The 27,609-nt window shown below is 43.8% G+C and overlaps 1 protein-coding gene across 1 annotated transcript; it reads left to right on the top strand.

The window, feature by feature from the left end:
• Positions 1–159: 159 nt before the first annotated feature.
• Positions 160–26,585, top strand: LOC107391497 (deoxyribonuclease-1-like 2). The gene is made up of 9 exons (XM_015968822.3): positions 160–357; positions 13,114–13,280; positions 13,400–13,488; positions 23,634–23,720; positions 23,799–23,893; positions 24,135–24,247; positions 25,630–25,787; positions 25,874–25,970; positions 26,322–26,585. Exons 2-9 carry the CDS (start codon positions 13,122–13,124, stop codon positions 26,442–26,444), a joined length of 921 nt encoding a protein of 306 aa, XP_015824308.3. The 5' UTR covers positions 160–357; positions 13,114–13,121; the 3' UTR covers positions 26,445–26,585.
• Positions 26,586–27,609: the final 1,024 nt, after the last annotated feature.

The raw sequence follows: 27,609 nt of genomic DNA, 5'->3' as shown, positions 1-27,609 counted from the left end.
CTCGCACTTCCTCCAAGTACATCGCAGAGGCTGCAGCGCCAGAATTGGGACGCTGAGGGAGAACTCTGAAACATAAAACTCCCATTTTTCCTGTGGTACTTAAGTGCAGCATGGCGGTGTGTCACGTGACCAGCCTGTCATCAGGAAGACAAGTGGTGGGCGAGGCTTACAGTCGCACCTAGCTGGCTGAGAGCCTCCACCCTGCCGGTGAACGTAAACTTTCAGTAGTTGGAAAACATTCTGCGCATCTCCGGGTCAGCTGGACAGGGTTCTGGAGCCAGAACCAGAACTCTCCGGATTGGACCGGAACCACCTGCTGGTGTCCGCTCAGAACCCAGCTGTTTGTTGGAACTCTGGGTGAGTTCGAGACTAGTTCTTTGTGTGTGTGTGTGTGTGTGTGTGTGTGTGTGTGTGTGTGTGTGTGTGTGTGTGTGTGTGTGTGTGTGTGTGTGTGTGTGTGTGTGTGTGTGTGTGTGTGTGTGTGTGTGTGTGTGTGTGTGTGTGAGAGAGAGAGAGAGAGAGACAGAAGTTGTTCGACAGGTTAGACTCGGATCTAAGGACCTGGAACCGACTCCGCTCTGGTGACTCAACGGGCTGAAAACATGAACAAATAGTCATTTTAAGAAAATATCGGTATGGTATTATATCGTGACTTACTTTCCGGCGATATTGTATCAATATTCAAAAGCCGTGTGTAACCAGGTGAAAAATGTGTACCGTTATATGCATTATAAATCCCGTTTATTTCAGTTTTCTGGTTGCAATACATGTTTTGGTCATAGAGTGGCGCTGGTTCCATGTTTAGAGGTAGAAAATTCCAGGAAGTGAAAAAAAGCCTCACTAGTGTGGCGCAGTTTTGCATGAGGAAGATGAAGGAAGACCATCGACATATAAATATTGGACAATTCATTTCCATAGGCTCCAATAACACGTTTTTGAGGCTAAATGGGAGGTGGCCACCACCGCCATTTTGACCGTGTCACAGGTTCCGTCAAGCCAAGACAATTCCACAAAAGGGAAGAGAGGTGGAGCTGAGGGTGGGGCTGTAAGGCTGGGATCAACTGATGACACCTCGGTCGAACTAGCTACAAGCTAACCCAAAGCTAATGCGGAGGTGGGAGCTAAGCTAACGGAGGTAGCAACCTAGCTACAACCGGAGTTAACTGTGCACAACACCAGAGCTTCTGAGTCAGAGATACGCCGGGCTGACCGCTGGGTAAAACCGGGTGGAACACAGACGTCACCCCGAGAGCTCCACAAGCCGATAGTGGGAACCCATCTCCACCAACATGTTATATTTCAACCCATTTTCTAAAGTGCAGCATTATGTTAAATGCACTGGGTTTTACCCTATTACATTTACATTTCATGGTTAAACAGTACATGTTAAAATCTAAGCTCAGCTCGGCAGTGACCTAAAATACATAAATATAATTTTACTTACCGAAAAAAATGAAGTGGAGACTCCTTGGACGCTCTATTAGTGCAATTAATGCCACAGCAAGTCATTTTGTCCAACAATTGCACAAAAATATCCAAACAAGAATACACACACACAGAGACTCAAAATCCCGGAGCAGTTTCCAGGTGAGGCCGAGGCTCTACGGAGCAAGGTTCTCCTTTCCACGGAGCTAGCTCTGTGGTCACGTGGGTCTGATGCTCATTAATTATACAGAATTTTAGGCTTTTAATTAGGGTTGTCACGATACTAAAATTTCAAACTCGATTCGATACTTGCAAAAAAAACTCGATACTCGATTTCGATACTATTTAAAAACACCCATTTATTGAACAAGTTTATTCAAAAAATAACATTCCTCAATTTATATTGCAAAAATGAAATGTTAAGAATTAAGTGTATAAAGTGCGTAAAACTTTCAAGTATCAGCATTTTTTAAAACGTGCATACAAAAACTGGCAAAAGTTAACACTTTAAATCATGAATTGTCTCACTATATATACAGTATTTGCAGAGTGATGTTTTGCTGCTTAAACTCTGTTTAAGGTGCATTTTTGTCATAAGATGTAATGCCATATGTTTTCTTCTGTACTTTTGAACAACTCTGTTGGTCAATAAAGGGAGAAAACGAATTTCTCCACAGTAGGACAAAGGTACATCTACCGGTAATCTTGATAAAAACAGACTGGCGCACGGCAGTGACATCATTAAAAGCGCCGGTTAGATTAGCCGTGGCTAGTCTATTTACGCCTAGAAATCCCAGACCCGCTCCAAACGAACAGGGGAATCACGTTAATGATTCCTAACAAAACCTTTCGACATGAAGATGTTTTGGTGCAGATAATGTCTTATTTCGAGGCGGCACCATGGGTGCCCGTCCGCACCCGTTATATGGATATACACTGACGGCGATTCGCCAATGGATCTAAATACCCCGGGGGATCCAAGTAGCACCAAAGTTGTCAGCATGAGTAAACAAATGTACTGCATGCTAGAAATTAAGTCCGGGTTGCAATAAACGGGAGTTTCCTTTAAGCACATAAGCGTGAATATACAACTACGTGTCGGACTTGGTATGCTAGTTAAGTTGGGCTGTGAAGCGCCTCCCAAATTCGCTGTTTATGTTTTTGTTTATTTATTTGGCAGACAACATTTGGATCGGAGACAACTCGCGTGGGAAATTGCAATGTAGCCATGCGGCGTCTTCTTCTTCTGTTTGTCTGGGAGGCGGAGGCTGCTTTACGGCATCTGGCTGTCGTGCGTGTCGGTGTACTTGAAGAAGGCTGTGTATAATAGTCCATAATATCGATACCACAGGGATGGAATATCTAATTTAGATACCACTTTTAGTATCGATTTGTATCTAGGTATCGATTTTTTTGACAACGCTACTTTTAATACACTTAAACAGAAGAGTGAGAAAAAAATTCACCCCCCTCAGAGTTGTCATGAGTGTAAACTAGATCATTTAAACCAAAAACATGTTTTGGTACCAGGCTGTAAACATGTTTATTTCTGCTGTGAAATTGGTATTTTTAACATGGGAGTCAATGAGGATTTGCTCGCTTCTGACACCAGCCCCTGGTGGATAAGGGTGGAACTGCAATTTTTGGTACTTCCGGGTTGGCCTCAATTTTTGAGCCGCATTGTGGGGGGTTGAAGAAGACATATTGAGCTGAGCCTGGTTGGGAAAAGACGATGCATTAAGCCACCTGAACAAATATTCGAGTGTCTCGAAGTGCCACTGCCGTTTTGTAACCCGTTTGTGTGTGCCGGTTTTGCATTTCCAACTGTTTGAAAAGGAGGAAAACTACTTTTTTTAGAATAAAGAACCCCCCTTTTTTTAAGTATTTTGTGGTTCATTAAACCCAAGCCCCCACAATGCGGCTCAAAAATTGAAGTAATCCCGGAAATACCAAAAATTGCAGTTCCACCCTCATCCACTAGGGGCTGGTGTCAGAATCGAGCAAATCCTCATTGACTCCCATGTTAAAAATACCAATTTCACAGCAGAAATAAACATGTTTACAGCCTGGTACCAAAACATGTTTTTGGTTTAAATGATCTAGTTTACACTCATGACAACTCTGAGGGGGGTGAATTTTTTTCTCACTCTTCTGTTTAAGTGTATTAAAAGTCTAAAATTCTGTATAATTAATGAGCATCAGACCCACGTGACCACAGAGCTAGCTCCGTGGAAAGGAGAACCTTGCTCCGTAGAGCCTCGGCCTCACCTGGAAACTGCTCCGGGATTTTGAGTCTCTGTGTGTGTGTATTCTTGTTTGGATATTATTTGTGCAATTGTTGGACAAAATGACTTGCTGTGGCATTAATTGCACCAATAGAGCGTCCAAGGAGTCTCCACTTCATTTTTTTCAGTAAGTAAAATTATATTTATGTATTTTAGGTCACTGCCGAGCTGAGCTTAGATTTTAACATGTACTGTTTAACCATGAAATGTAAATGTAATAGGGTAAAACCCAGTGCATTTAACATAATGCTGCACTTTAGAAAATGGGTTGAAATATAACATGTTGGTGGAGCTGGGTTCCCACTATCGGCTTGTGGAGCTCTCGGGAGACCTCTGTGTTCCACCCGGTTTTACCCAGCGGTCAGCCCGGCGTATCTCTGACTCAGAAGCTCTGGTGTTGTGCACAGTTAACTCCGGTTGTAGCTAGGTTGCTACCTCCGTTAGCTCCCACCTCCGCGTTAGCTTTGGGTTAGCTTCAGGTTAGCTTGACCGGGTGTTGTCAGTTGATCTCAGCCTTACAGCCCCACCCTCAGCTCCACCTCTCTTCCCTTTCGTGGAATTGTCTGGGCTTGACGGAACCTGTGACACGGTCAAAATGGCGGTGATGGCCACCTCCAATTTAGCCTCAAAAACGTGTTATTGGAGCCTATGGAAACCCATTGTCCAATATTTATATGTCGATGATTAAAACCCAGCTTCACCGTGTATTGAATTATTTGGGAAGAATTTACATGTAAACATTTCTGTATTTTCTTTTCTGTGGGTGCAATTCAAACGCCGACCACTAGTGGGCAGCAGTGTGCAATGGTATTTTTATCCACCACTAAAATGTAAATCCCTCCATTATGGTTCAGATACCTCACGTTAAAGGTGTTGTGTATTATTTTGGACTGTTAATTGATTTTCCCACAATAAATTCAGTCTAAAAAATCGCTAATGTTGACTTCCGGTATGGCGACAGAGTGAAACAGACGCAAGTGACAAGAGCTCCGTATAACCAACATAAACACGAACTAGAAAACGCCTGAACTGTAAAGGGAAAAATAAGGAAAAGGAAAAGCAACAATGAGCGGAGGTACAACGAATAAAGGGAAGAGCAAAAAGCAGCCAGAAGATCCAAGTAAGGACACAAAGCAGATGCTAACAGTGGGGGCTACAGGAGAGCTAACACGAGTAGCTAGTTTGGATAGCATTAGCCTCCAGATACGAACACTAACTGCCGAAATGAAGACCGAACTCCAGGCGAACAAAGAGGAGATTACAACAGAAATGAGAAAGGAGTTGACCGACTTCAAGAGAGATATTAATAAGCTACTTGATAATATGGACAAAGAAATTAAAGAACAAACGAAAAGGATACAAGACGGAGAAACACGAACGGAAGAGCTCGAACAATGGAGCTGTGAAGCTAACGAGGCCATACAGCACATGTTACAACAACAGAAATACATCGGAGACAAACTAGAGGACATCGAAGCAAGAGCAAGGAGGAACAACTTAAGGGTGTATGGAATCAAAGAAAGTAAGGAAGTTAAACCATCCGAATTGAAGGAGACAATAGAAGAATGGCTCAAGAAAGAACTAGGATTAGAAGAAGATCTGCAAATACAAAGCGCACACAGAGCGCAGGCGCCCAAGCCGAAGGAAGGGCAGGCACCCAGATCCATAATAATACAATTCCAGCAAAGTAAAACGAAAGACATGATTCTGAACAAAGCCTGGGAGAAGGGGAAAAAAATTATGTTTGAGGGAGAGGGAGTGTATTTCGATCATGATTACACTGCAAAAGTACTGCAACAGAGAAAGGCGTATCTCCCAATAAAGAAGAAATTAAAAAGCATGAAAATTCGATTCCAAACGCCCTACACTAAAATGCGCATCTTCTGGGAAGACGGAATGAAGAGCTACAACAGCGCGGAGGAGGCGGTGAGGGACCTGAAGTCACGAGGATGCGCAGTGGAAGGACTCCAAATGGCAGAGGAAGAAATGCAAAAGAATAAAGAGGCTAATGCGAAGGGGCCGGCGAGCTGGAAAAAGGTGGGGGATAACGGAATGCTGAAGAACAGAGTCAGAGAACGTCTGCAAGAATACGAACTTAGGAGAAAAAAGACAGAGGGAGGGGAATAAATAAGGGGAAGTATCGCTCTAGGAAAATGAGGCGAACATGTATAAAGGTAAAAAGTTTAAAAATGTTGGTTAACGAGTGTCACTAGGCACGGTTTAGAGTGGAATGACTGAGACAGAAAGGGAGGTAGGGGGGCCCTTCTGGAAAGGAAGGCATTCCCCCCAGAGGAGGGGTAGAGAGTCACAAGAGGGCATCTCAACATGGAAGTTCAAAGGCAGTTACCTTGTAGCAACAGGTTCTAAGTTTGGTTGTTACAAGGAGGGGGTTCTTAAAGGGGGGCGGGGGTACTTTATTTACTTATTCTGTATCAGTATTTTTTTTATTTTTTTCTTTCTTTTTATGTATCTCAAGACTAGAAAGGCCATCTGCAAGGACAAAAGGGAGAACTTACTGAGAGAAAGGGCAAGACACAAGAAGAATAAGAAATGATGTATGATAAAAACCAGGAAATCAAAATAATGTCACTGAATGTAAATGGGCTGGGCAATCCAATAAAAAGAGCGAAAATAATAAATAAAATCAAAAAAGAAAAAATACAAATTAGTTTTCTACAAGAAACCCACCTATCACAGAAAGAACACGAAAAACTTAAAAAACTTGGGTTTAAAAATACATACTATAGTTCATGTCCCAATAGCCGGAAAAGAGGGGTGGCAATCTTAATATCTAATTCACAGAACTATGAAAATGTAAAAGAGGTCCGAGATAAAGAAGGCCGATTTATCATAATCAAAGGAAAGATAGAAAATGAGATGGTAACACTAGCCAATGTATACGCACCACCAGAAAGTAATAAACAATTTTATGAATATATACTAAATATGTTAGCAATGGAAATGGAGGGGGTTTGTATATGTGGGGGAGACTTTAATTTAATAATGAATTCCCAACTCGATACAACAAGTACTGCAACATATAAAAAAACACTAACCAAATTAATAAATACAATAACTAAAGAAATGGGACTTATAGATATATGGAGAGAAATTAATCCAGCGCAAAAGAACTATACCCACTACTCTGCTCATTATAAAACCTACTCGAGAATTGACTATTTTTTAATACAAAAAGAACATAGATATAAAATAAAGGAATGCGAAATAGGCGGGTCGGATCTATCAGATCATAATGCAATATATCTCAAAATTCAACTAAACAACAAAATTAAAAGGAAAACTTTATGGAAAATGAATACAGGAATACTTAATAATACAATAATGACAACACAGATCAGTAAAAATATTAAGGAATATTTGAGAGAAAATGATAATGGAGAAGTACAGCCAGATATACTGTGGGATGCGATGAAAGCAGTGATCAGAGGGAAATTAATTGCGATTACAAGCAAAATGAAAAGGGATAAGACTAAACAATATGAAAAACTTACAAAGGAACTAGAAGAAATGGAAAAGAAAGACAAACAGAAAACAGAAACAAAGACACGGGAACAAATAAAAAACATCAGGAACAAAATAAATGAAATGCACCAAAATGAAATAGAAATTAAGGCAAAATATTTAAAACAAAACTACTATGAAGCAGGGCCGAAAGCAATGAGGCTACTAGCAAGAAGAATAAGAAAACAACAAGAACAAAATAACATAAGTAAAATATGCAACCCGAAGACAAAAAAAATAACACACGAACCTAAAGAGATTGAAGAAATATTTAGGGAATATTATAAGGAACTATATACGCAACCGCTAGGAAGCAACAATAACAAAATAGAAGAATTCTTACAAAATTTAGATTTACCATCAATAGGGACAGAACAGAATAAGAATATTACAAAGACAATAACGGAAAAAGAAATAATAGAAGCAATAAATAAACTTAAAACAAATAAGGCACCAGGAAGCGATGGATACCCAGCAGAATGGTATAAAAAATTAAAGCAGGAACTTGTACCAATAATGCATAAAACATACAACTGGATTATGACCAACAATAAAATACCACCAACATGGCAAGAAGCTATTATCTCTGTAATACCTAAGCCACAGAAAAACAAAGAAGAAGCAACAAACTATAGACCGATTTCAATTCTTAATATAGACTACAAAATATATACAACAATAATAACTAATAGAATTAAAGGATTTCTTCCAGATATAATCAATGAGGATCAATGTGGCTTTGTTGTAGAGAGAAAAACGCAAGATAACATACGACGAACACTGCACATAATACAAGAAATTAATTCCAAAAGAATACCGGCAACTATAATAAGCTTTGATGCAGAAAAGGCATTTGATAGGGTAAACTGGGAATTCCTATATGCAACATTAAAAAAATTTGGATTTAATGAACAGACAGTAAACTGTATTAAGGCCCTGTATACAGAACCAAGAGCACGAATTAAAATAAATGGATCAATAACAGATGAGATACAGATAACAAGAGGAACAAGACAGGGCTGTTGTCTCAGCCCTACTCTATTCGCGCTATATATTGAACCTTTAGCACAGGCAATTAGACAGGAGGATGAAATAAAAGGAATAGAAATTAATAATAAGGAACATACCATAAGCCTCTTTGCAGACGATATATTAATATACATAAACAGTCCGACTAATAACCTAAGGAACCTATTGGGACTAATGAGAGCCTATGGGGAACACTCAGGATATAAGATTAACATACATAAAACACAGGCATTGTTATATGATCACACACTAAAAACAGAATTGATCAAATATAAGATTAAATGGGATAATACCCACATTAAGTACTTAGGAGTCAACATAACTAAAGACCTGAAGAATCTATTTCAACAAAATTATGAGGAATTAAATCAAACGATTAACGCAGACCTAAACAGATGGACATCCTATCCATTACAACTATACGACAGAATAAACATTATCAAAATGAATATCTTGCCACGACTCTTATATATGTTTCAATCCCTCCCAATACAAATACCAACAATACAATTCAATAAATGGAATAAACAATTATCAAGATTTATTTGGAAAAGCAAAAAACCAAGAATTAGAAGGTCTACCCTACAACTAGCAAAAGAACAGGGAGGGAGGGCTGTGCCAAATATATACCATTACTATCAGGCAGCACAAATAGCACCACTCATTGATTGGTGTGACCCGCAAAACTTGAACCACTGGAAAATAATAGAGACAAAGAGAAAGGAAATACCAATCCAAACATTACTGGGGGAAAATACCAGAAAAGAATACTGGACGAAAAATATTGAAAAACTGGACCCGATAACTAAGTTTAGTTTAGAAACCTGGTGGAACATAAGCAAGAAACTAAAAATAGAGGGAGAGCTAAGATTGCTAAGATGGATAGGGTGGGACTCGGACTTTGAACCTGGAAAAAGGGATAATAGATTCAAAAAATGGAATGAGACAGGAATGACAGCATTAGGAATAATTCAGAAAGAAGGGATGATAAACAGTTTCCAAGAATTGAAAGAAAAATTTGACGTGGAAAATAAGGATATGTTTAGATATTTACAACTAAGAGATTACTACACTAACAGAATTCAAAGGAAAATTCGAGGGAATAATCAAATAATAACAATGATGATCCAAACATATACAAATCCAGCACCTAAACGGAAATTATCCATAATATATAAAACATTATTGACGATAGAAAACCACTCAACACAGTATATCAAAGAAAAATGGGCAAAAGAAATTAGGGAAGAAATACTGGACGGGGAATGGGAGGAGATGTGGAAAACACAAAATAGGACAACACAATCACAAAAATGGAGGGAATTTGCCTGGCAGAACCAAATACGATACTTCAGCACACCGAAAATCATAAGTAAACAAACACAAAAACAAACGAGATGTTGGAGGAATTGTGGAAATATAGAATCCAATCACGCCCACATATTTTGGGAATGCAAGAACATAAAACCTTTTTGGAATCAAATATATGAGAACACCAAAATAATATTAGGATATTATTTTCCACAGACATTTAAATTAATGTACCTAGGATCCATACGGGAAGAAATAGCGGGGGGAGACCAATATCTGATGAGGATACTCATGATAGCAGCCAAGAAAGCCATCACTAGAAAATGGTCCAGACCAGAGACCCCAACAATAGAAGAATGGAAGACAATTGTTGGAGAAATACAGGAAATGGAGAAGCTGACATTTAGACTAAGACTGAAAGGGGAACAAATGCATAAACGATGGGCTAAATGGAGACATACAGATATATAGAACTGGAGAGAAAGAAGAAATCTGCAGATGAGCTGACCTTTTGATTTATTTATATATGGGTTTTTTTTTTATTATTATTATTTTTTTTTTTAAATCTTTTTATTATTATTTTTTTTTCTTTTTTATTTATTTTGTTTTTCTGTCGTCTTTTTTTTCTTTTCGTTTTGTATGCATTGTAAGTACTCAAAAGAAGGAGAAGAAAAATGAATGATTAGAAAGAGAAAACAAGCCAAGAAGATAGAAATAGAAAAACAGGTTAATCGGGGAAGGAAGAACAACGGACACGGAAGGGAATGAGAAGACAAGAAGACAAAGGTAAAGAATGGACAGAATAACGGCGGAAGAGCACAAACAAAGAAAGACTTCTAGAAAACGAACGAGGGGAAATGAACAGAACTCAATGTTAAAAATATGATGAATGCTGAGTACGAAGGGGAATGTGTTTGTAAAGTAAAAGTTGATAAAAATCGCTAATGTTGTCTGGCTGAACGTATCGCGATATATTGTATCGTCTCCCCGTATCGTATCGCCAGAATTTCACCAATACACATGCCTATGAACAAACATTAAATTCTCCTTCTGTGGTTTCCTGATCTTCCACTGAGCTGCTCCAGTTTCGCTCTGAAACACAAAACAGACTTTAAATTAGGACAGAAAATCACCTGTTTTTAGTCGTCAAGTAGAAACGAACCAAACCGGAGTCCTGTTGGACTAGATCCCTTCGTTCTGGTTCTGATGGGCTGCCAGGTGCAGCCTGGGGTCCAAACAGAAAGTGGATCTAATGAGTTCTGGAGAGTTTCTATGGAGGGAAATGAACAGTGAATATCTTACCTGTTGCTGATGGCTCTCTGAACCACCTCTGTCTGTAGACGATGGTGACGATCTCTCCAGCGACGTGGTCGTTCCCCGGGAGGTCGGTTATGAGCTAATTATCCCCCCTTCCCCCCATCGGTGACTGGTTTTAACTTCAACTGACTCCTGAAACTCTGAATGGATCTTTTGATTCATTTAAATTACATTCAGCTCTGATTAGTGATCTGTTTTTATATTTCGACAAGTTGATCTTCAGACTGTTTCTTTAGCTTTGCTAGAGTGGGTTCAGCTGTTTTAGTGTTGTACTCTTCATCGTGTGTTGCTCCGGGTTCAGCACCACCTGCTGCTGCTGTTAGTGGGCCATCAGACTCCTGAAGGTTCTGGTTCTGGTTGTGTAACACCGTTGTGAAAGTGGTCGCTGTGAACAGGTTTTTTTAGTCCCGTCTCATCGCCTGCAGACGCTCGCGTCCCGACACGCTGCTGGTCGTCATACGCGTTCTCACGCTGTCGCTTCTCCCCTCTGCGGGTTTGAAGTGTAACTCATTCATTTCCTGCAGGCTGGGTTAAATATTTCCTGTTGGCGCTGGTTGTGACTCTGACTAACTACCTAAAGCTGACAAATCAGATTTATAACCAAGAATCTTGTGTTTGGTTTGGATCTGGTACATTTGACCCAGCTCTTGGTGATGGAGGTAAGGGGTTTTCTGAACTTGTGGGGGTCAGTAACCCCCACCCCTGTGGCCTCCCTGCTGGGGGCGGGGCCTAAGCATTATTAAACGATTTACGCCTTTCAGAGTCAGCAGACTCCAAAGCACTTCATCCGTTCACACGTATACATTCACACGCTGGTGAGCTACAGTGTAGCCACAGCTGTCCTGGGGCGCACTGACACAAGCGTGGCTGTCTTAAGCCTAATTTATACTCGTCCGTCTGTATCAGGACGGTCGCACGCAACGCCATTATCCGTTCTTTCGAGGACTGTCCAGCAGGCTCTCTTTTCTAAACATCTGTCCTTCGAGACGGAGAACGCAAGCTTGTGATTGGTCGGGGCGCCGCTGTCGTCTACAGCGCCGCCATTGGGCCCTCAAAAACATTAAGAGAGCCGAGGATAACTAGCGGCAGACACGGAGCAGCTTGAAGAAAACCTCGCTGAAAAACTACAAATATGAACGTTTTATTCCCCCGTGACCGGAGGAGTGAAAAGATGCGCAGCAAACGTTTTATTCGTGGACAAAAATGAAGGGAAACGTGGGTTTAGAGGTGGAGGAGGATGAGGGACGAATTTGTCTGTGTTAAAAAGTCTTAAATACAAAAAACACAGTGTAAACACACTATCCTGGACCAGAAACGTGACAGGATACCACAGAACAGCGCTACGCCCTCTGCTGTCCTGGCAGGGAATTGCTTTGCAACACTCCCGAGGAGACGGAGAAGTCTGAGGGCAAAATGGCTCCATCCTTAGATGAGTGTCTCCCCCTGGTGGAGCTCACGTAGAAGTATAAATTAGGCTTTAGATGCCACCGGTCCGTCCGACCACCTCCAGCAGGAAAGGAGGGGGAAGTGTCTTGCCTAAGGGCACAACCGAAAAATTCCCTGAAACGAGCCGGGATCGATCCTTGAACCCTCCGGAATACTGGACAACCCGCTCTCCCTCCTGAGCTGCTGCTGCCCCTACAAACGTGGACCCACTGATTATTTTATTGTAAGGCAGAGCTTCTCATTTATAGGGTGGGGGCTCTAGCTAATGCAAGGGGGCCACTGCGCCAATAGAGCAGTAGCCCCCTTACTGGTAGTCTAGAACCGCCACTGCCTCCTGTTTTATTATCTTACCTGCTTTAATTTGACAGTTTTTTGGATAATTTTTATGATATTTTTGTCTTTTCTGCTCCAATAATCTGAAGTTTAGTGATTTTTGATCTTGAAACTTTTCGAAAGTAAAATTATTTTGTTTGTTGACTTATTTTTTGTCATTTCTGGATCCTCCACCCAGATCCGATTGAATTCTGGGATTCTGTGGGCCGTTTTCACGAGTCCTAACCGTCCTAACATGTTGTGTTTTTGTTTCGGAGCTGGTTTGCGTCTGAAGAGGGAAATCAGTTCTTTCTGTTTGACTCGAGGACAAGGAAGTGATTCAGTTTGTGTCATTCAGAAGCGTACTTTATAGATCTGCTCTGATTCGGAAGGACAAGAAAGAAGGGTTTATTTCACAGTTCCTCTCTAATGCTGAGACTTATTTATCGCTCTGTTGTTTCTACAGATCCCGCCATGAGGGGGCGCTCTGCTGGTCTGTGTCTCCTCCTCCCCCTCACCATCTTCAGCCTCTTCATTGGAAGAGTGTCGGGGTTCAAGATCTGCTCGTACAACGTGCAGAATTTTACTCTCTCCAAAGCATCTGACCTACGAATGTTGCACACGTTTACACGGGTAGGACACACACACACACACACACACACACACACACACACACACACACACACACACACACACACACGCGCGCTAAGTATCCAGTTCCTGTAGAGTTATGGGCATCTCCACCTCCACAGGTTGTGTCTCGCTGTGACATCTGTCTCTTGCTGCATGTGGTCGATCCAGACGGGAAGGCCATCAAAGCTCTCCTGTCGAACCTCAGCAGGTATATTTAACCCTTAAAAAGCACCTTCTGGTTAACCTGGACACACCTGAGGTCCAGCTGGTCTAAACCAAGCAGGAACCTCCGGCTGGCCCAAGTGATGTTCAGACAGAAGTAAAAAAAAAAAAAAATGCAGTTCCCCCCTCATCCACTAGGGGCTGGATCTAGAAATGAGCAATGCCAATTTCACAGCAGAAATAAACATGTTTCCAGCCTGGCTCCAAAACCCATTTTAGGTTTAATAGATCATGGCAGCTCTGAGGGGGGGGGGGTGAAGCTTTTTAACTCACACGTTTGGATGTAGCGTTGGGTACCGAATTCTGTACTTTCTAAGGTACCGACCGAATTCCGTAGTACCGATTGAATACCGGTTCACGTCATTTGAAACGGTGCCTCGTTTCGGTACCCGTCCTTCATAACGAGAACTTGCCAAGACAGCTGCGCATGCGCAATAGCGTTATGTCGTCGGTCGCTGCGAGCGAGTTGTAAACAGAGCAGCATGGTAGAAAGAACGCACGCTAACGCTTGGGTCCACTTCACTAAATGTGATGGGTAACTGGGTGATGATGAAACCAGCGACAACGATCTAAGTGAGACATCCTCATCTTAATCTGCTCCGGTAGGTAAATAAAATGTAAGATAACGTTAGCTTGATATGTTAGCTTCCGCTCTGCTAATGGTGCGTTCGCTATCTCCTCAGAACTCAGAATTTCCGACTAGAACATGAATGCGCTCTAAAGTTTGGCTTCACTTTACTAAATGCGACGGGTGATTGGGTGAAGATGAAACCAGCGACAACGATCTAAGTGTGAGGCATCATCGTTTTAATCTGCTCCAGCAGTTAAATAAATAGTTTAAGATAATGTTAGCTTGATATGTTAGCTTCCATTGCCACCATTGTTATCAGCTAATGGTGCGTTCGCTTTCTCCTCGGAAATTCTAACTTCCCAGTAGGAAAAATCAAAGAGAAAGGACAGTAAAAGGAATGAAGATACACAGTAAATTTAGTTCACAGTAAAGATGTTTGCTTCAGTTTAATTATCAGCTTATAAAACTACAAGGACGATGTTAAAATACAAACAGTTGAATGTTATTTATCATGATATTCATCAAATACGGTTATATATTGAGAAAAATATATATTTAATTATAAAAGAGAATTAAAAATATTAAACACTCAAAAGTATCGAAAATTGGTACCGTTAAGTACCGGTATCGATTCCTAGGTACCGGGAATTAGTACCGAATCGATTCAAATGTCAAAGGTACCCATTCCTATTTGGATATAAGTAAAGCTTGAAATTATGAATTATTTGGGGCGTGTCCTCTTGATTGACAGGAAGCAGATGAGCCGTCAGCGCTAGCAGCTAGCCTCCTGCTTGCTCCAGGGCAGGCCTCAGCCTCGGCATCACATTAGAAGTGTTACAGCCTAAAAACCAGAGGGGAGAAATCGCGGTTTTCTGGCTAAAAGAACCCGCCAAGCTCCATTAGCTTTGGTTAGCCCGTAGCTACATTTGCTCAGAGATTGTCAATCATCTGCCTCCACCCTCACAGCTCCGTTTTAGAAACTAACAGAGTTCATGGTAACAGACGTGTGGTGTTCTTGATTATCATCTTTATTCATCAGCTGATTGGTCGATCGGGTTACAGGATGCAGTTTCAGTTTGAGATTTTTCGCTCTTCTAACACTGAAACTTTCACTCAAACATCAGATGTCTTCCTGGTCCCTAAAAAAAGCAACACAGATGTACGCAGACTGAAGTTTATGTATGAAACCTAAATATTACGTAAAAACCAGAGACCCACTGGTGTTCCTTATCTGAAATAACCCAATCAAACCAGAATCACCCCCACCTGGGACGCCTCACCTGTCTTATAATAGAGATAAATGGTGTAATTGTGATGATCTGGATGCTAACGCTGCATATGAAACTCATGTGGTGTTGCTTGTTTTCTGTCTGCGTCCAACAGGAAGTTGTTCAGGTACAGTGGATTTTATCAGAGTATTAAAGCACCTTTGTTTTACCTCCTGGTTCCTCTGAGGATCCGTACCTGTGTTCTGGGCAGTTGGGCTTTTCCATCAGAGCAGCGGTGGTCTTGTCAAACTGCTGAAGCAGTAATGCTAAGCTAGGCTAGTTAAGCTCTGGGCCTTCTGATGCTATCAGCTGTCTGATGTCATCACGTCTCATCACCTCTGCACAGAATCTGTTGGGGAACCAACCGGGTCCAGGTTTAACATCAGCTGGATCAAAAACTCTCATACATTCTAAATGTTTGCCGAAACCTTCTGCTTCACTTCTGCTGTACGCCTTCTGTGGGATCAAAACTTGAGTTTCAGAAGAGGTGGTTCTGGATGTTCTGGAAGAACAGAAAGATTCACAGAGGAGGAACTGAACCTGCCCGAACCAAATCCAGAACCATAGCTTTGGAGACTAAATTTGATCCCACACAAAGATATGAAGCAGAATGTTTTCATGCTGAAGACAAAAACGATTTCAATAACATAGAAGTGTTTCTGAACTACTTGGATACACAACAACTCTTGTTTTTCTGATCAATCAGATTTGTGTGATGAGGTCATCATCATTTAGACATTCACTTAAAAGGACCCAATCCACAGTCACACTCACTTCTTCTGTAATGTTCTCCGTTGCCGAATTTGGACAAAAACTGACTGGATTAAAAGGAAACTAAGATTATTTACTTTATTGTGACAGAGCCTGAGGATAAGAACCACCTCCCGTGTGCTAGCAAAGACTCTGTGTGGGTCAGATTTACTGTTCTGATAGAACTGAACCAGTTCCCATTTGAGTCTGATGACATGACTTTGCCCAGAACCCATTTCTCTCTGGTGTCTAAAAGGGAATTTAATCTGACCTTCCTGCTTTTGGTTCTTTGGTGGAACGTTTAAAATGTTTGGTGGTTGGTTTGATTCGTTGCTATTCTAACAGAAAAATACTTCTAAACAAACTTTGGGGTTCAGTCTCTCGTTCTAACTCAAAAGGATGCCACGTCCCATTATGACCACATGTTTGTGCTTGTGTGGATCTGTGGGATGTGCTAGCATGGGGGCTAACAAGGGTGTGCTAGTTGAAAAATATTTTTGCATGTTACATTTCTGTTGTTGATAAATAAATTACTAGCTCAGATAGCATTAGCTAGAGCATTGTTAGCATCTACAGCAGCTTTGTTAGCTTTAGCTAGAGCATCATTAGCATCTACAGCAGCTTTGTTAGCGTCAGCTAGAGCATTGTTGGCATCTACAGCAGCCTTGTCAGCGTCTGCTAGAGTATCATTAGCATCTGCAGCAGCTCTGTTAGCATTAGCTAGAGTATCGTTAGCATCTACAGCAGCTTTATTAGCATCAGCTAGAGTATCATTAGCATCTCCAGCAGCTTTGTTGATGCTAGCCTGAGCATCATTAGCATCTACAGCAGCTTTATTAGCTTCAGCTCGAGCATCGTTAGCATCTACAACAGCTTCATTAGTGTCAGCTAGAGTATCGTTAGCATCTACAGCATCTCTGTTGGCATTAGCTAGAGCATCATTAGCATCTACAGCAGCTTTGTTAGCATCTGCTAGGGTATCGTTAGCATCTACAGCAGCTTTATTAGAATCTGCTAGAGCATCATTAGCATCTACAGCAGCTTTGTTAGCATCAGCTAGATCATTGTTGGCAACTACAGCAGCTTTGTTGGTATTAGCTGGAACATTGTTAGCATCTACAGCAGCTTTATTAGCGTCTGCTAGAGTATCGTTAGAAGAAGAAGAAGAAAGTATCATGTCTATGGCGCCTCTCAAGTTAAAAATCACGAGGCGCTTCACAAAAACAAAAAATGTAAAAATATAAAAAAGCATTTAGAAAATGTTGAAAAATATATTTAAAATAAGCAAAAATCGGCAATTGTGATTAAAAAATGTTAAGAAAGAGAGAGAGTGAAAAGGAAAGAGGGGAATCAGTGGATCCTGAGGAAGGTGGAACTGGTAGGGAGAGCAGAGTTGGCATCTACAGCAGCTTTGTTAGCGTTAGCTAGAGCATCATTAGCATCTACAGCGGCTCAGATAGAATTAGCTAGAACATTGTTGGCATCTACAGCAGCTTTGTTGATGTTAGCTGGAGCATCATTAGCATCTGTAGCTAGAGCATCGTTAGCATCTACAACAGCTTCATTAGCGTCAGCTAGAGTATCGTTAGCATCTACAGCAGCTCTGTTAGCATTAGCTAGAGCATCATTAGCATCTACAGCAGCTTTGTTGGCGTCTGCTAGAGTATCGTTAGCATCTACAGCAGCTTTGTTAGCATCTGCTAGAGTATCTTTAGCATCTACAGCAGCTTTGTTAGCGTCTGCAAGAGTATCGTTAGCATCTACAGCAGCTCTGTTAACGTTAGCTAGAGTATTGTTATCATCTACAGCAGCTCTGTTAACGTTAGCTAGAGCATCATTAGCATCTACAGCAGCTTTGTTGGCGTTAGCTGGAGCATTGTTAGCATCTACTGCAGCTCTGTTAGTAATAGCTAAAGTCTTGTTATCATCTACAGCAGCTTTGTTGGCGTTAGCTAGAGCATCATTAGCATCTACAGCAGCTTTGTTAGCGTCAGCTAGAGCATTGTTGGCATCTACAGCAGCTTTGTTGGTGTTAGCTGGAGCATCGTTAGCAATAGCTAAAGCCTTGTTATCATCTACAGTAGCTCTGTTAGCATCAGCTAGAGCATCATTAGCATCTACAGCAGCTTTGTTAGCATCAGCTAGAGCATCATTAGCATTTACAGCAGCTCTGTTAGCATCAGCTAGAGCATTGTTGGCATCTACAGCAGCTTTGTAGGCGTTAGCTGGAGCATCGTTAGCGATAGCTAAAGCCTTGTTATCATCTACAGTAGCTCTGTTAGCGTCAGCTAGAGCATCATTAGCATCTACAGCAGCTTTGTTAGCGTCAGCTAGAGCATCATTAGCATCTACAGCAGCTTTGTTAGCGTCAGCTAGAGCATCATTAGCATCTACTGAGAGAATTGTTCACAAACTATCTGCTTAGTCATCAGCTAGATTTTTTTTTTCATGTAACGAGATTTGTGTCCATTTATTTCAAATGTTCCTGCTTCTGTCAGGTTATGCTACAAAATTGGAGTATCGTTAGCATCTACAGCAGCTTTGTTAGCATCTGCTAGAGTATCTTTAGAATCTACAGCAGCTTTGTTAGCGTCTGCAAGAGTATCGTTAGCATCTACAGCAGCTTTGTTAGCATTAGCTAGAGTATCGTTAGCATCTACAGCAGCTCTGTTAACGTTAGCTAGAGTATTGTTATCATCTACAGCAGCTCTGTTAACGTTAGCTAGAGCATCATTAGCATCTACAGCAGCTTTGTTGGCGTTAGCTGGAGCCTTGTTAGCATCTACTGCAGCTCTGTTAGTAATAGCTAAAGTCTTGTTATCATCTACAGCAGCTTTGTTGGCGTTAGCTAGAGCATCATTAGCATCTACAGCAGCTTTGTTAGCGTCAGCTAGAGCATTGTTGGCATCTACAGCAGCTTTGTTGGTGTTAGCTGGAGCATCGTTAGCAATAGCTAAAGCCTTGTTATCATCTACAGTAGCTCTGTTAGCATCAGCTAGAGCATCATTAGCATCTACAGCAGCTTTGTTAGCATCAGCTAGAGCATCATTAGCATTTACAGCAGCTCTGTTAGCATCAGCTAGAGCATTGTTGGCATCTACAGCAGCTTTGTAGGCGTTAGCTGGAGCATCGTTAGCGATAGCTAAAGCCTTGTTATCATCTACAGTAGCTCTGTTAGCGTCAGCTAGAACATCATTAGCATCTACAGCAGCTTTGTTAGCGTCAGCTAGAGCATCATTAGCATCTACAGCAGCTTTGTTAGCGTCAGCTAGAGCATCATTAGCATCTACTGAGAGAATTGTTCACAAACTATCTGCTTAGTCATCAGCTAGATTTTTTTTTTCATGTAACGAGATTTGTGTCCATTTATTTCAAATGTTCCTGCTTCTGTCAGGTTATGCTACAAAATTGCGGTAAACAACTTTTGAAGAAACCGCTTTTTAAAATGGGATGTTTTGGTTTATGTTATGGAGCAGCCATGTTGTCTGGTTCAGAGACGGTGTCCGTAAGGACAAGACAGGAGGCAGAACTGGTGGTTGCAGAGTTCCAGATGTTGAGGTTCTCTTTGGGAGTGAGGAGGACAGTAGAATAAGGAATGACTCCATCAGAGGGACGGCTCATGTTAGATTTTTTCGTAGGTGAAGTCAGAGAGGACAGACTGAGATGGTTTGGACATGTCCAGAGGAGAGACGGTGATGACATGGGTAGAAGGATGATGAGGTTGGAGCCACCAGGCAGGAGGCTGAGGAGAAGACCAAGGAGATTTATGGATGTGGTGGAAGAGGACATGAAGTTAGTTGGTGTGAGGGTAGAGGATGCAGAAGATGGGACTAAAGAGAGACGGATGATTGGCTGAGAATACCCTAAAGGGACACGCCCAAAGAGCAAGAAGAAGCATTTTTGATTAATATTATTTTCTCTCGTCTCTCGTCTCTCGTCTTCCTCCGCTTATCCGGGTCCGGGTCGCGGGGGCAGCATCCCAACTAGGGAGCTCCAGGCCGTCCTCTCCCCGGCCTTGTCCACCAGCTCCTCCGGCAGGACCCCAAGGCGTTCCCGGACCAGATTGGAGATGTAACCTCTCCAACGTGTCCTGGGTCGACCCGGGGGCCTTCTGCCGGCAGGACATGCCCGAAACACCTCCCCGGGGAGGCGTCCAGGAGGCATCCTGACCAGATGCCCAAACCACCTCAACTGGCTCCTTTCGATCTGGAGGAGCAGCGGTTCTACTCTGAGTCCCTCCCGAATGTCCGAGCTCCTCACCCTATCTCTAAGGCTGAGCCCGGCCACCCTACGGAGGAAACTCATTTCGGCCGCTTGTATCCGCGATCTCGTTCTTTCGGTCATTACCCAAAGCTCATGACCATAGGTGAGGATTGGGACGTAGATCGACCGGTAAATCGAGAGCCTGGCTTTCTGGCTCAGCTCCCTCTTCCCCACGACAGATCGGCTCAGCGTCCGCATCACTGCAGACGCCGAACCGATCCGCCTGTCGATCTCCCGATCCCTCCTACCCTCACTCGTGAACAAGACCCCGAGATACTTAAACTCCTCCACTTGAGGTAGGACCTCTCCCCCGACCCGGAGGTGGCAAGCCACCCTTTTCCGGTCGAGAACCATGGTCTCAGATTTGGAGGTGCTGATCCTCATCCCAGCCGCTTCACATTCGGCCGCGAACCTACCCAGCAAGAGCTGAAGGTCAGAGCTGGATGAAGCTAGGAGGACCACATCATCCGCAAAAAGCAGAGACGAGATTCTCCTGCCACCAAACTCGACACACTCCACACCACGGCTGCGTCTAGAAATTCTGTCCATAAAAGTGATGAACAGAACCGGTGACAAAGGGCAGCCCTGGCGGAGTCCAACCCTCACTGGGAACAGGTCCGACTTACTACCAGCTATGCGGACCAAACTCACGCTCCTCTGGTAAAGGGACTGAATGGCCCTTAACAGAAAGCCACCCACCCCATACTCCTGGAGCGTCCCCCACAGGGTGCCCCTGGGGACACGGTCATAAGCCTTCTCCAAATCCACAAAACACATGTGGATTGGTTGGGCAAACTCCCATGCCCCCTCCATCACCCTTGCAAGGGTATAGAGCTGGTCCACAGTTCCACGGCCAGGACGAAAACCACATTGCTCCTCCTCTATCTGAGATTCAACTATCGATCGGACCCTCCTCTCCAGTACCTTGGAGTAGACCTTTCCAGGGAGGCTGAGGAGTGTGATCCCCCTATAGTTGGAACACACCCTCAGGTCACCCTTCTTAAAGATGGGGACCACCACCCCGGTCTGCCACTCCCTAGGAACTGCCCCCGATGACCACGCAATGTTGTAGAGACGTGTCAACCATGACAGCCCTACAACATCCATAGCCTTGAGATACCCAGGACGAACCTCATCCGCCCCCGGGGCTCCGCCGCTGTGTAGTTGTTTGACTACCTCAGCAACTTCTGCCCCCGAGATCGGACAGTCCATCCCCAGGCCTCCCAGCTCTGGTTCCTCCTCGGAATGCGCATTGGTGGGATTGAGGAGCTCCTCAAAGTATTCCTTCCACCGTCCGACTATAGCCTCAGTTGACGTCAGCAGCTCCCCATCCCCACTGTAAACAGTGTGAGCGAGTTGCTGCCTTCCTCTCCTGAGGCGCCGGACAGTTTGCCAGAACCTCTTTGGAGCCGATCGATTGTCTTTCTCCATGGCCTCACCAAACTCCTCCCACGCCCGAGATTTTGCCTCGGCAACTGCCACTGCTGCACCCCGCTTGGCTATCCGGTACCTGTCTGCTGCCTCCGGAGACCCACAGACCAGCCACGCCCTGTAGGCCTCCTTCTTCAGCCTGACGGCTCCCCGAACCTCTGGTGTCCACCAGCGGGTACGGGGGTTGCCACCACGACTGGCACCGGCCACCTTACGGCCACAGCTAGCAACAGCCGCCTCGACAATCGCAGAGTGGAACAAGGCCCACTCGGACTCAATGTCCCCCACTGCTCTCGGGACGTGGTCAAAGCTCTGCCGGAGGTGGGAGTTGAAGACCGTCTTGACAGGTTCTTCTGCCAGGCGTTCCCAGCAGACCCTCACTATGCGTTTGGGTCTGCCAGGTCTACGCGGCATGTTCCCTTGCCATCTGATCCAACTCACCACCAGGTGGTGATCAGTTGACAGCTCCGCCCCTCTCTTCACTCGGGTGTCCAAAACATACGGCCGCAGGTCAGATGATACGACTACAAAATCTATCATCGACCTGTGACCTAGGCTGCCCTGGTACCAAGTGTACCGGTGGGCATCCTTATGTTCGAACATGGTGTTCGTTATGGCCAAACTGCGGCTTGCACAGAAGTCCAATAACAAAACACCGCTCGAGTTCAGATTTGGTGGGCCGTTCCTCCCAATCACACCCCTCCAGGTCAAGCTGTCATTGCCCACGTGAGCATTGAAGTCCCCCAGCAGGACAATGGAGTCCCCTGATGGAGCACTATCTAGCACTCGTCCCAGGGACTCCAAAAAGGGTGGGTACTCTGAACTGATATTTGGCCCATAAGCACAAACAACAGTCAGGACCCGTTCCCCGACCCGAAGGCGCAAGGAAGCTGCCCTCTTGTCCCCCGGGGTAAACCCCAACACACAGGCAGAGAGTCTCGGAGCTAACAAAAAGCCAACCCCAGCCCTCCGCCTCTCACCCGGAGCAACTCCAGCAAAGTAGAGTGTCCAACCCCTCTCCAGGTCTCGGGTTCCAGAGCCAATGCAATGTGTCGAGGTGAGTCCGACTATATCTAGCCGGTACCGCTCAACCTCTGCCACAAGCTCCGGCTCCTTCCCCGCCAGCGAGTTGACGTTCCATGTCCCAAAAACTAGTTTTCTTGTCCGGGGATTGGACCGCCAAGGCTCCCGCCTTGGTCTGCCACCCGATTCGCATTGCACCGGACCCTTCATGTTCCTCCTGCGGGTGGTGGGTCCACAGTTGGACGAGCCCATGTATCCGGTTCGGGCTGGGCCCGGCCGGGCCCCATGGGCGAAAGCCCGGCCACCAGGCGCTCGCTCACGGGCCCCAACCCCAGGCCTGGCTCCAGGGTGGGACCCCGGTAACCCTCCGGGCCGGGTACTCCGACTCTTCATTTTAACCGCCATGAAAGATCCTTCGAACCGTTCTTTGTCTCACCCTTCACCTAAGACCAATTTGTCATGGGAGACCCTACCAGGGGCACTAAGTGCCCCAGACAACATAGCTCCTAGGATCATTAGGGCACTCAAACTCCTCCACCACGATAAGGTGACGGTTCAAGGAGGAGTAATAATATTATTTTCATTTTCAAAAACTCTAATTTTCTAAAAAACAAATCCAGATGCTTTTAGCTAACGGTTTATGAGAGAAGAGCTTCAGTCGTGTGTTTAATCCAGACCCAGAACCCCGAACAACACTCCGCCGGCTGCTCTCAGCGTTTAGAGTCAAATGAGGTCATACGCTCACCACGGGTTTGGGAACATGTTGAGTCTGAGCGGGTTTCCGCCATGTTTCACTCATCAGAGGTTTGCTTTGGATTTATGAAGGTACAATCGTGATCGTTACCTTTCGGTGGCCAGTAAAGGTCTGGGGAACTCTCCCGGTGACATGCAGCAGTACGTGTTCATCTACAGGTAAGACACCGTCGAGCGCCTGGATCAACTCACAGACCTGCCACCCCCAAGCCTGAACCGCTCTTCCTCTCTGAACAGAGCCCACAGCGTGAAGGTGACGGGTCAGTATCAGTACACAGGACAGCCCTTCGTCAGGCCGCCGTTCGTGGTTCGATTCAGCAGCAACAAAACGGGTCAGTACAACAGAAACCAGTCCACACACACACACACACACACACACACACACACACACACACACACACACACACACACACACACAGGATTAAATGATGACATCATGTGGGATTTTTCTGACCTGTTTGTGTTGTTGTCTTTTTTTAAATGACGTGATTTCATCTCTCGGTACTCGGTGGGAGCGAGCCGCTGTGCCACCAGACGATAAAGGACCATTCTGTTCTTCTGTCTGTCCTTCAGCCATCCCGGAGTTTATCCTGATCCCGCTGCACAGCGACCCAGACCAGGCTGTCCAGGAGATCGATGGGCTCTACGACGTGTTTGTGGAAGTCAGCACCCAGTGGAACAACACGGTGAGGAAGCTGTTTGAAGGCAGTTTGAGAATCTGTTGCTTCTGTATGAATCCGATCAGGCGGGAAGGTCGAACAGAATTATTTCAGTTTAAAGGTGCAATAAGTAATAATTCTAGTTACAGTTAAATAATCACAAAACAGTCTCGGTCATGTTGGAACGAAGATTGCAGTAAACGGATTCCCTTCTCAGCTGGCTGGGGCGTTGTCAGCTTTACTCTTTTCTAAATGACCAAAGAAGGACAGAATTATTGTTTACAGTGTGTGAGCCTGATGGGGTGCACCATTTCTCAGACCTAAAAGTTGCCCACATCCCAGCTGAGCTTCAGACGGCAGGTTTGGAGTCGTATTTCCTGATATGTGGACATCTCTCCTCTGATTGGCCAACAGCAACACGACTCTACCATTGACTTTAGCCGTTTTTACAAAACAATGCTGTCAGTTAGCTACAACACCGTGGCAGCATCAGGGAGCCTCAGGTCGTTTATAAGAGGTCAGACCGTGGCAGTAATGTGGCGCAATCGTGTCCTTTTTATAAAAGATTAGGCGATGGCGGCATAAAGGGGGTACGGGGTGGGGGGTGGGGGGGGTCTCTGCGATGCCGCGGACGTCCGTTCATCTTGGACATAACTTGCTTTTTATTTTTATCTCCACAAATAACACAAGCCTGGAGAAGTTCTGCTGTGTGGTGGAGTTGCTAATGCTAACAGTTAGCTTCTACTAGCAGAGACGTTCTCTGCTGTTTCCTGGACGCTAAACCAACAACGGCCTTCCCCGTCGGGAGTCCAGATGGGTGAGTCCATGAATGTTAGTGACAGGGTGACGCAGATCTGTCAGGATGTCCTGATCCTAGAGTTTCACCGTCTGTTTTCTATCAGAAGCTAAAGCAGGAGATGGGTGTAGGAGACTATTTTCATGTTCAGCCTGCATGAAACACTCAGAGTGACCCGTTAGAACCAGAAAAAATGGGTTTTCAGTGAACCTCACCTTTTAAGAGAAGAAACCATAGCAGATCCAGAGGAGGCAGAGTGCTGATACTTCCTGTTTTACTCACCTGTCGGAAACATGGCCCTCGTTTACCTGACGATGACCTCTAACTGACCTTCTGCTCAAAATTAGTTTGTAACATTGGAATAGAGGAAAGTTAACCAGAAGAGGTGAAACTTTAACGTCTCAAAATGAAAGTAAAACCAAAGAAAACGAAAGAATCGGAGGTGGGCAGGGCAATTTGAAACGTGTGTGTGTGTGTGTGTGTGTGTGTGTGTGTGTGTGTGTGTGTGTGTGTGTGTGTGTGTGTGTGTGTGTGTGTGTGTGTGTGTGTGTGTGTGTGTGTGTGTGTGTGTGTGTGTGTGTGTGTGTGTGTGTGTGTGTGTGTGTGTGTGTAGAATGTGATGTTCCTGGGTGACTTCCACGCCGGCTGTGCCTATGTGACTCGGAGCGACAGGAAGGATATCCGACTTTACTCAGATTCCAGTTTCTCCTGGTTGATCGGAGACCGAGAGGACACCACAGTTAATGACATCACCAACTGTGCATTTGACAGGTGTGTGTGTGTGTGTGTGTGCGCGTGTGTTTTAGTCTCCGAGGTTTCCTCTCTCACCTGTAACCTCCCTCCTTATTGGTCGATAGGATCGTGGTGCACGGACAGACGTTCCTAAAGGCGATCCAACCATTTTCTGGCAAAGTCTTTAACTTTGGTCGAGAGTTCAAACTCCCACAGAGAAAAGTAAGACTTTTTATTTTGTTACATTTGAGACGTCCTGCTGAACAGCTGTGAGCGACGGGTCTCTGGTTCCAATCCTCGTTTATTCGTGGTTCGGGTTTTTAACTCCCAGTTCTGAAGCCTCACAGCCAAACGTGGACTAGAGCCCCTTATTTCTGATCCAGTGGCTTTAAATGCACTACCGTTGTGTCCTACTCTGAAAATGTTTCTTTGTTGTTGATTTTGGAGACTAATGTTTACATTTCATTTATATTTTCTTTCTTTCTTTTATTTATTTATTTTTTGTTTCTGATCAACAACTTGATCTGTGAGTTCAGAGATTCAGAACGGTTTTCTGTTGCTTCTGTCTGCCAGGTCCTGGAGATGAGCGACCACTTCCCAATAGAGGTGACACTAAAAAGCCCCGCCCTCCTTCTTCAGGCCACGCCCCCGCTGATCTTCCTCTGCATCTCTGTGATCGTGCAGTGCTTCCTCTGATCTGTGATCGTCTGCTTCGGTCCTGAAAGTTGAAACTCTGAAAATTCGTTTGTTTTTTTTCCTGCTCTGATTGTTTTCATCACTCAGACCTTTACGAGTTGCTTTCATTAATATTATTATATAAACTGGATATTATTTCAAGGTTGTTTTTTTTTTACCTGTGTTTTTGAATCAAAAACAGCAGAAACAAACAACTCGGGCCTGAACAAGTGGAGATAAATGAAGACATTTTCTGTCATTTAAAGGAAAAAACTCTAGTTCTGTTTTAGTTTTAATGATTTAATTTAGTTTCCTTATTTTTTCACCAAAGGAAAACTAAATAGCAGAGTTTGTTTAACAAAATTAAGCAGAATTATTGTTTTCAGTTGTTATGTATTTGTTATTGTTCAAGTGAAATCTCTGCTGGAGCTCCTGTTCACTGACCTGGGTGAGGGTTAGGGTTGGGTTAGGGTTGGACAGAACCAACCCTAACCCAACCATCCGTTTTCACGCCAAAACCACTTGACGGCATCAACGCGGTTTTTGATTTTTGTATTTTTTTCATGATGCGTTCCAGGGATGTTTTCTTTTTTTAACTACATTTGATGTTAGAGGTATGTTTTCCAAACAAAAAGGAACTGATGTAGATGATTTTTATTGAATGTGTTTTTATTGCTCAGTAAATATGTTTATTTGAACTTTATATTTTATGTCTGCTGATTATTTGTTGCTTTAGAGACTTCTCGGTAACAATACTAATAACAATGCTTTCTGTCTAATAGACAGTCTTTAAATTCAACTGCAAACCAGCAGAAGCCAAAATATTTTCTTGGACTTTATTTGGATTCATATTCAAATGTACCGTTCAGGCTTAAAGATGTAAAAGTTGTCATCTGCCACTAAAAGGGCCGCAAAAACCACAGTGATTTGAAACCATTTCACTTAAATGTATAACATGAGCTCACTTCATCCAAATGAGATGTGGTCTCTGCTGAACTAATTCCTGCTTTAGATAACTTATCCAAGTGAGACCTCCCATCTCTGCTGGACTCTGCTTTATGAAACTCATCAGAGTGAAACCTCCTGTCTCTGCTGGGCTCTCTGCGTTAGGAAACTCACCAGAGTGAGACCTCCCGTCTCTGCTGGGCTCTCTGCTTTAGGAAACTCATCAGAGTGAGACCTCCCG

The sequence above is a fragment of the Nothobranchius furzeri genome, chromosome 15, assembly GCF_043380555.1.
Source record: "Nothobranchius furzeri strain GRZ-AD chromosome 15, NfurGRZ-RIMD1, whole genome shotgun sequence".
Taxonomy (NCBI): domain Eukaryota; kingdom Metazoa; phylum Chordata; class Actinopteri; order Cyprinodontiformes; family Nothobranchiidae; genus Nothobranchius; species Nothobranchius furzeri.
Note: the sequence above shows the minus strand (reverse complement) of the source record. Positions and strands in the feature narration are given on the sequence as shown.

Coding starts and splice junctions, on each gene's coding strand:
- LOC107391497 (XM_015968822.3), top strand. CDS start 13,122: ATGAGGGGGCGCTCTGCTGGTCTGTGTCTCCTCCTCCCCCTCACCATC. Junction 23,894..24,134: donor ATTCAGCAGCAACAAAACGG/GTCAGTACAACA, acceptor TCTGTCCTTCAG/CCATCCCGGAGTTTATCCTG. Junction 25,971..26,321: donor TCAAACTCCCACAGAGAAAA/GTAAGACTTTTT, acceptor TCTGTCTGCCAG/GTCCTGGAGATGAGCGACCA.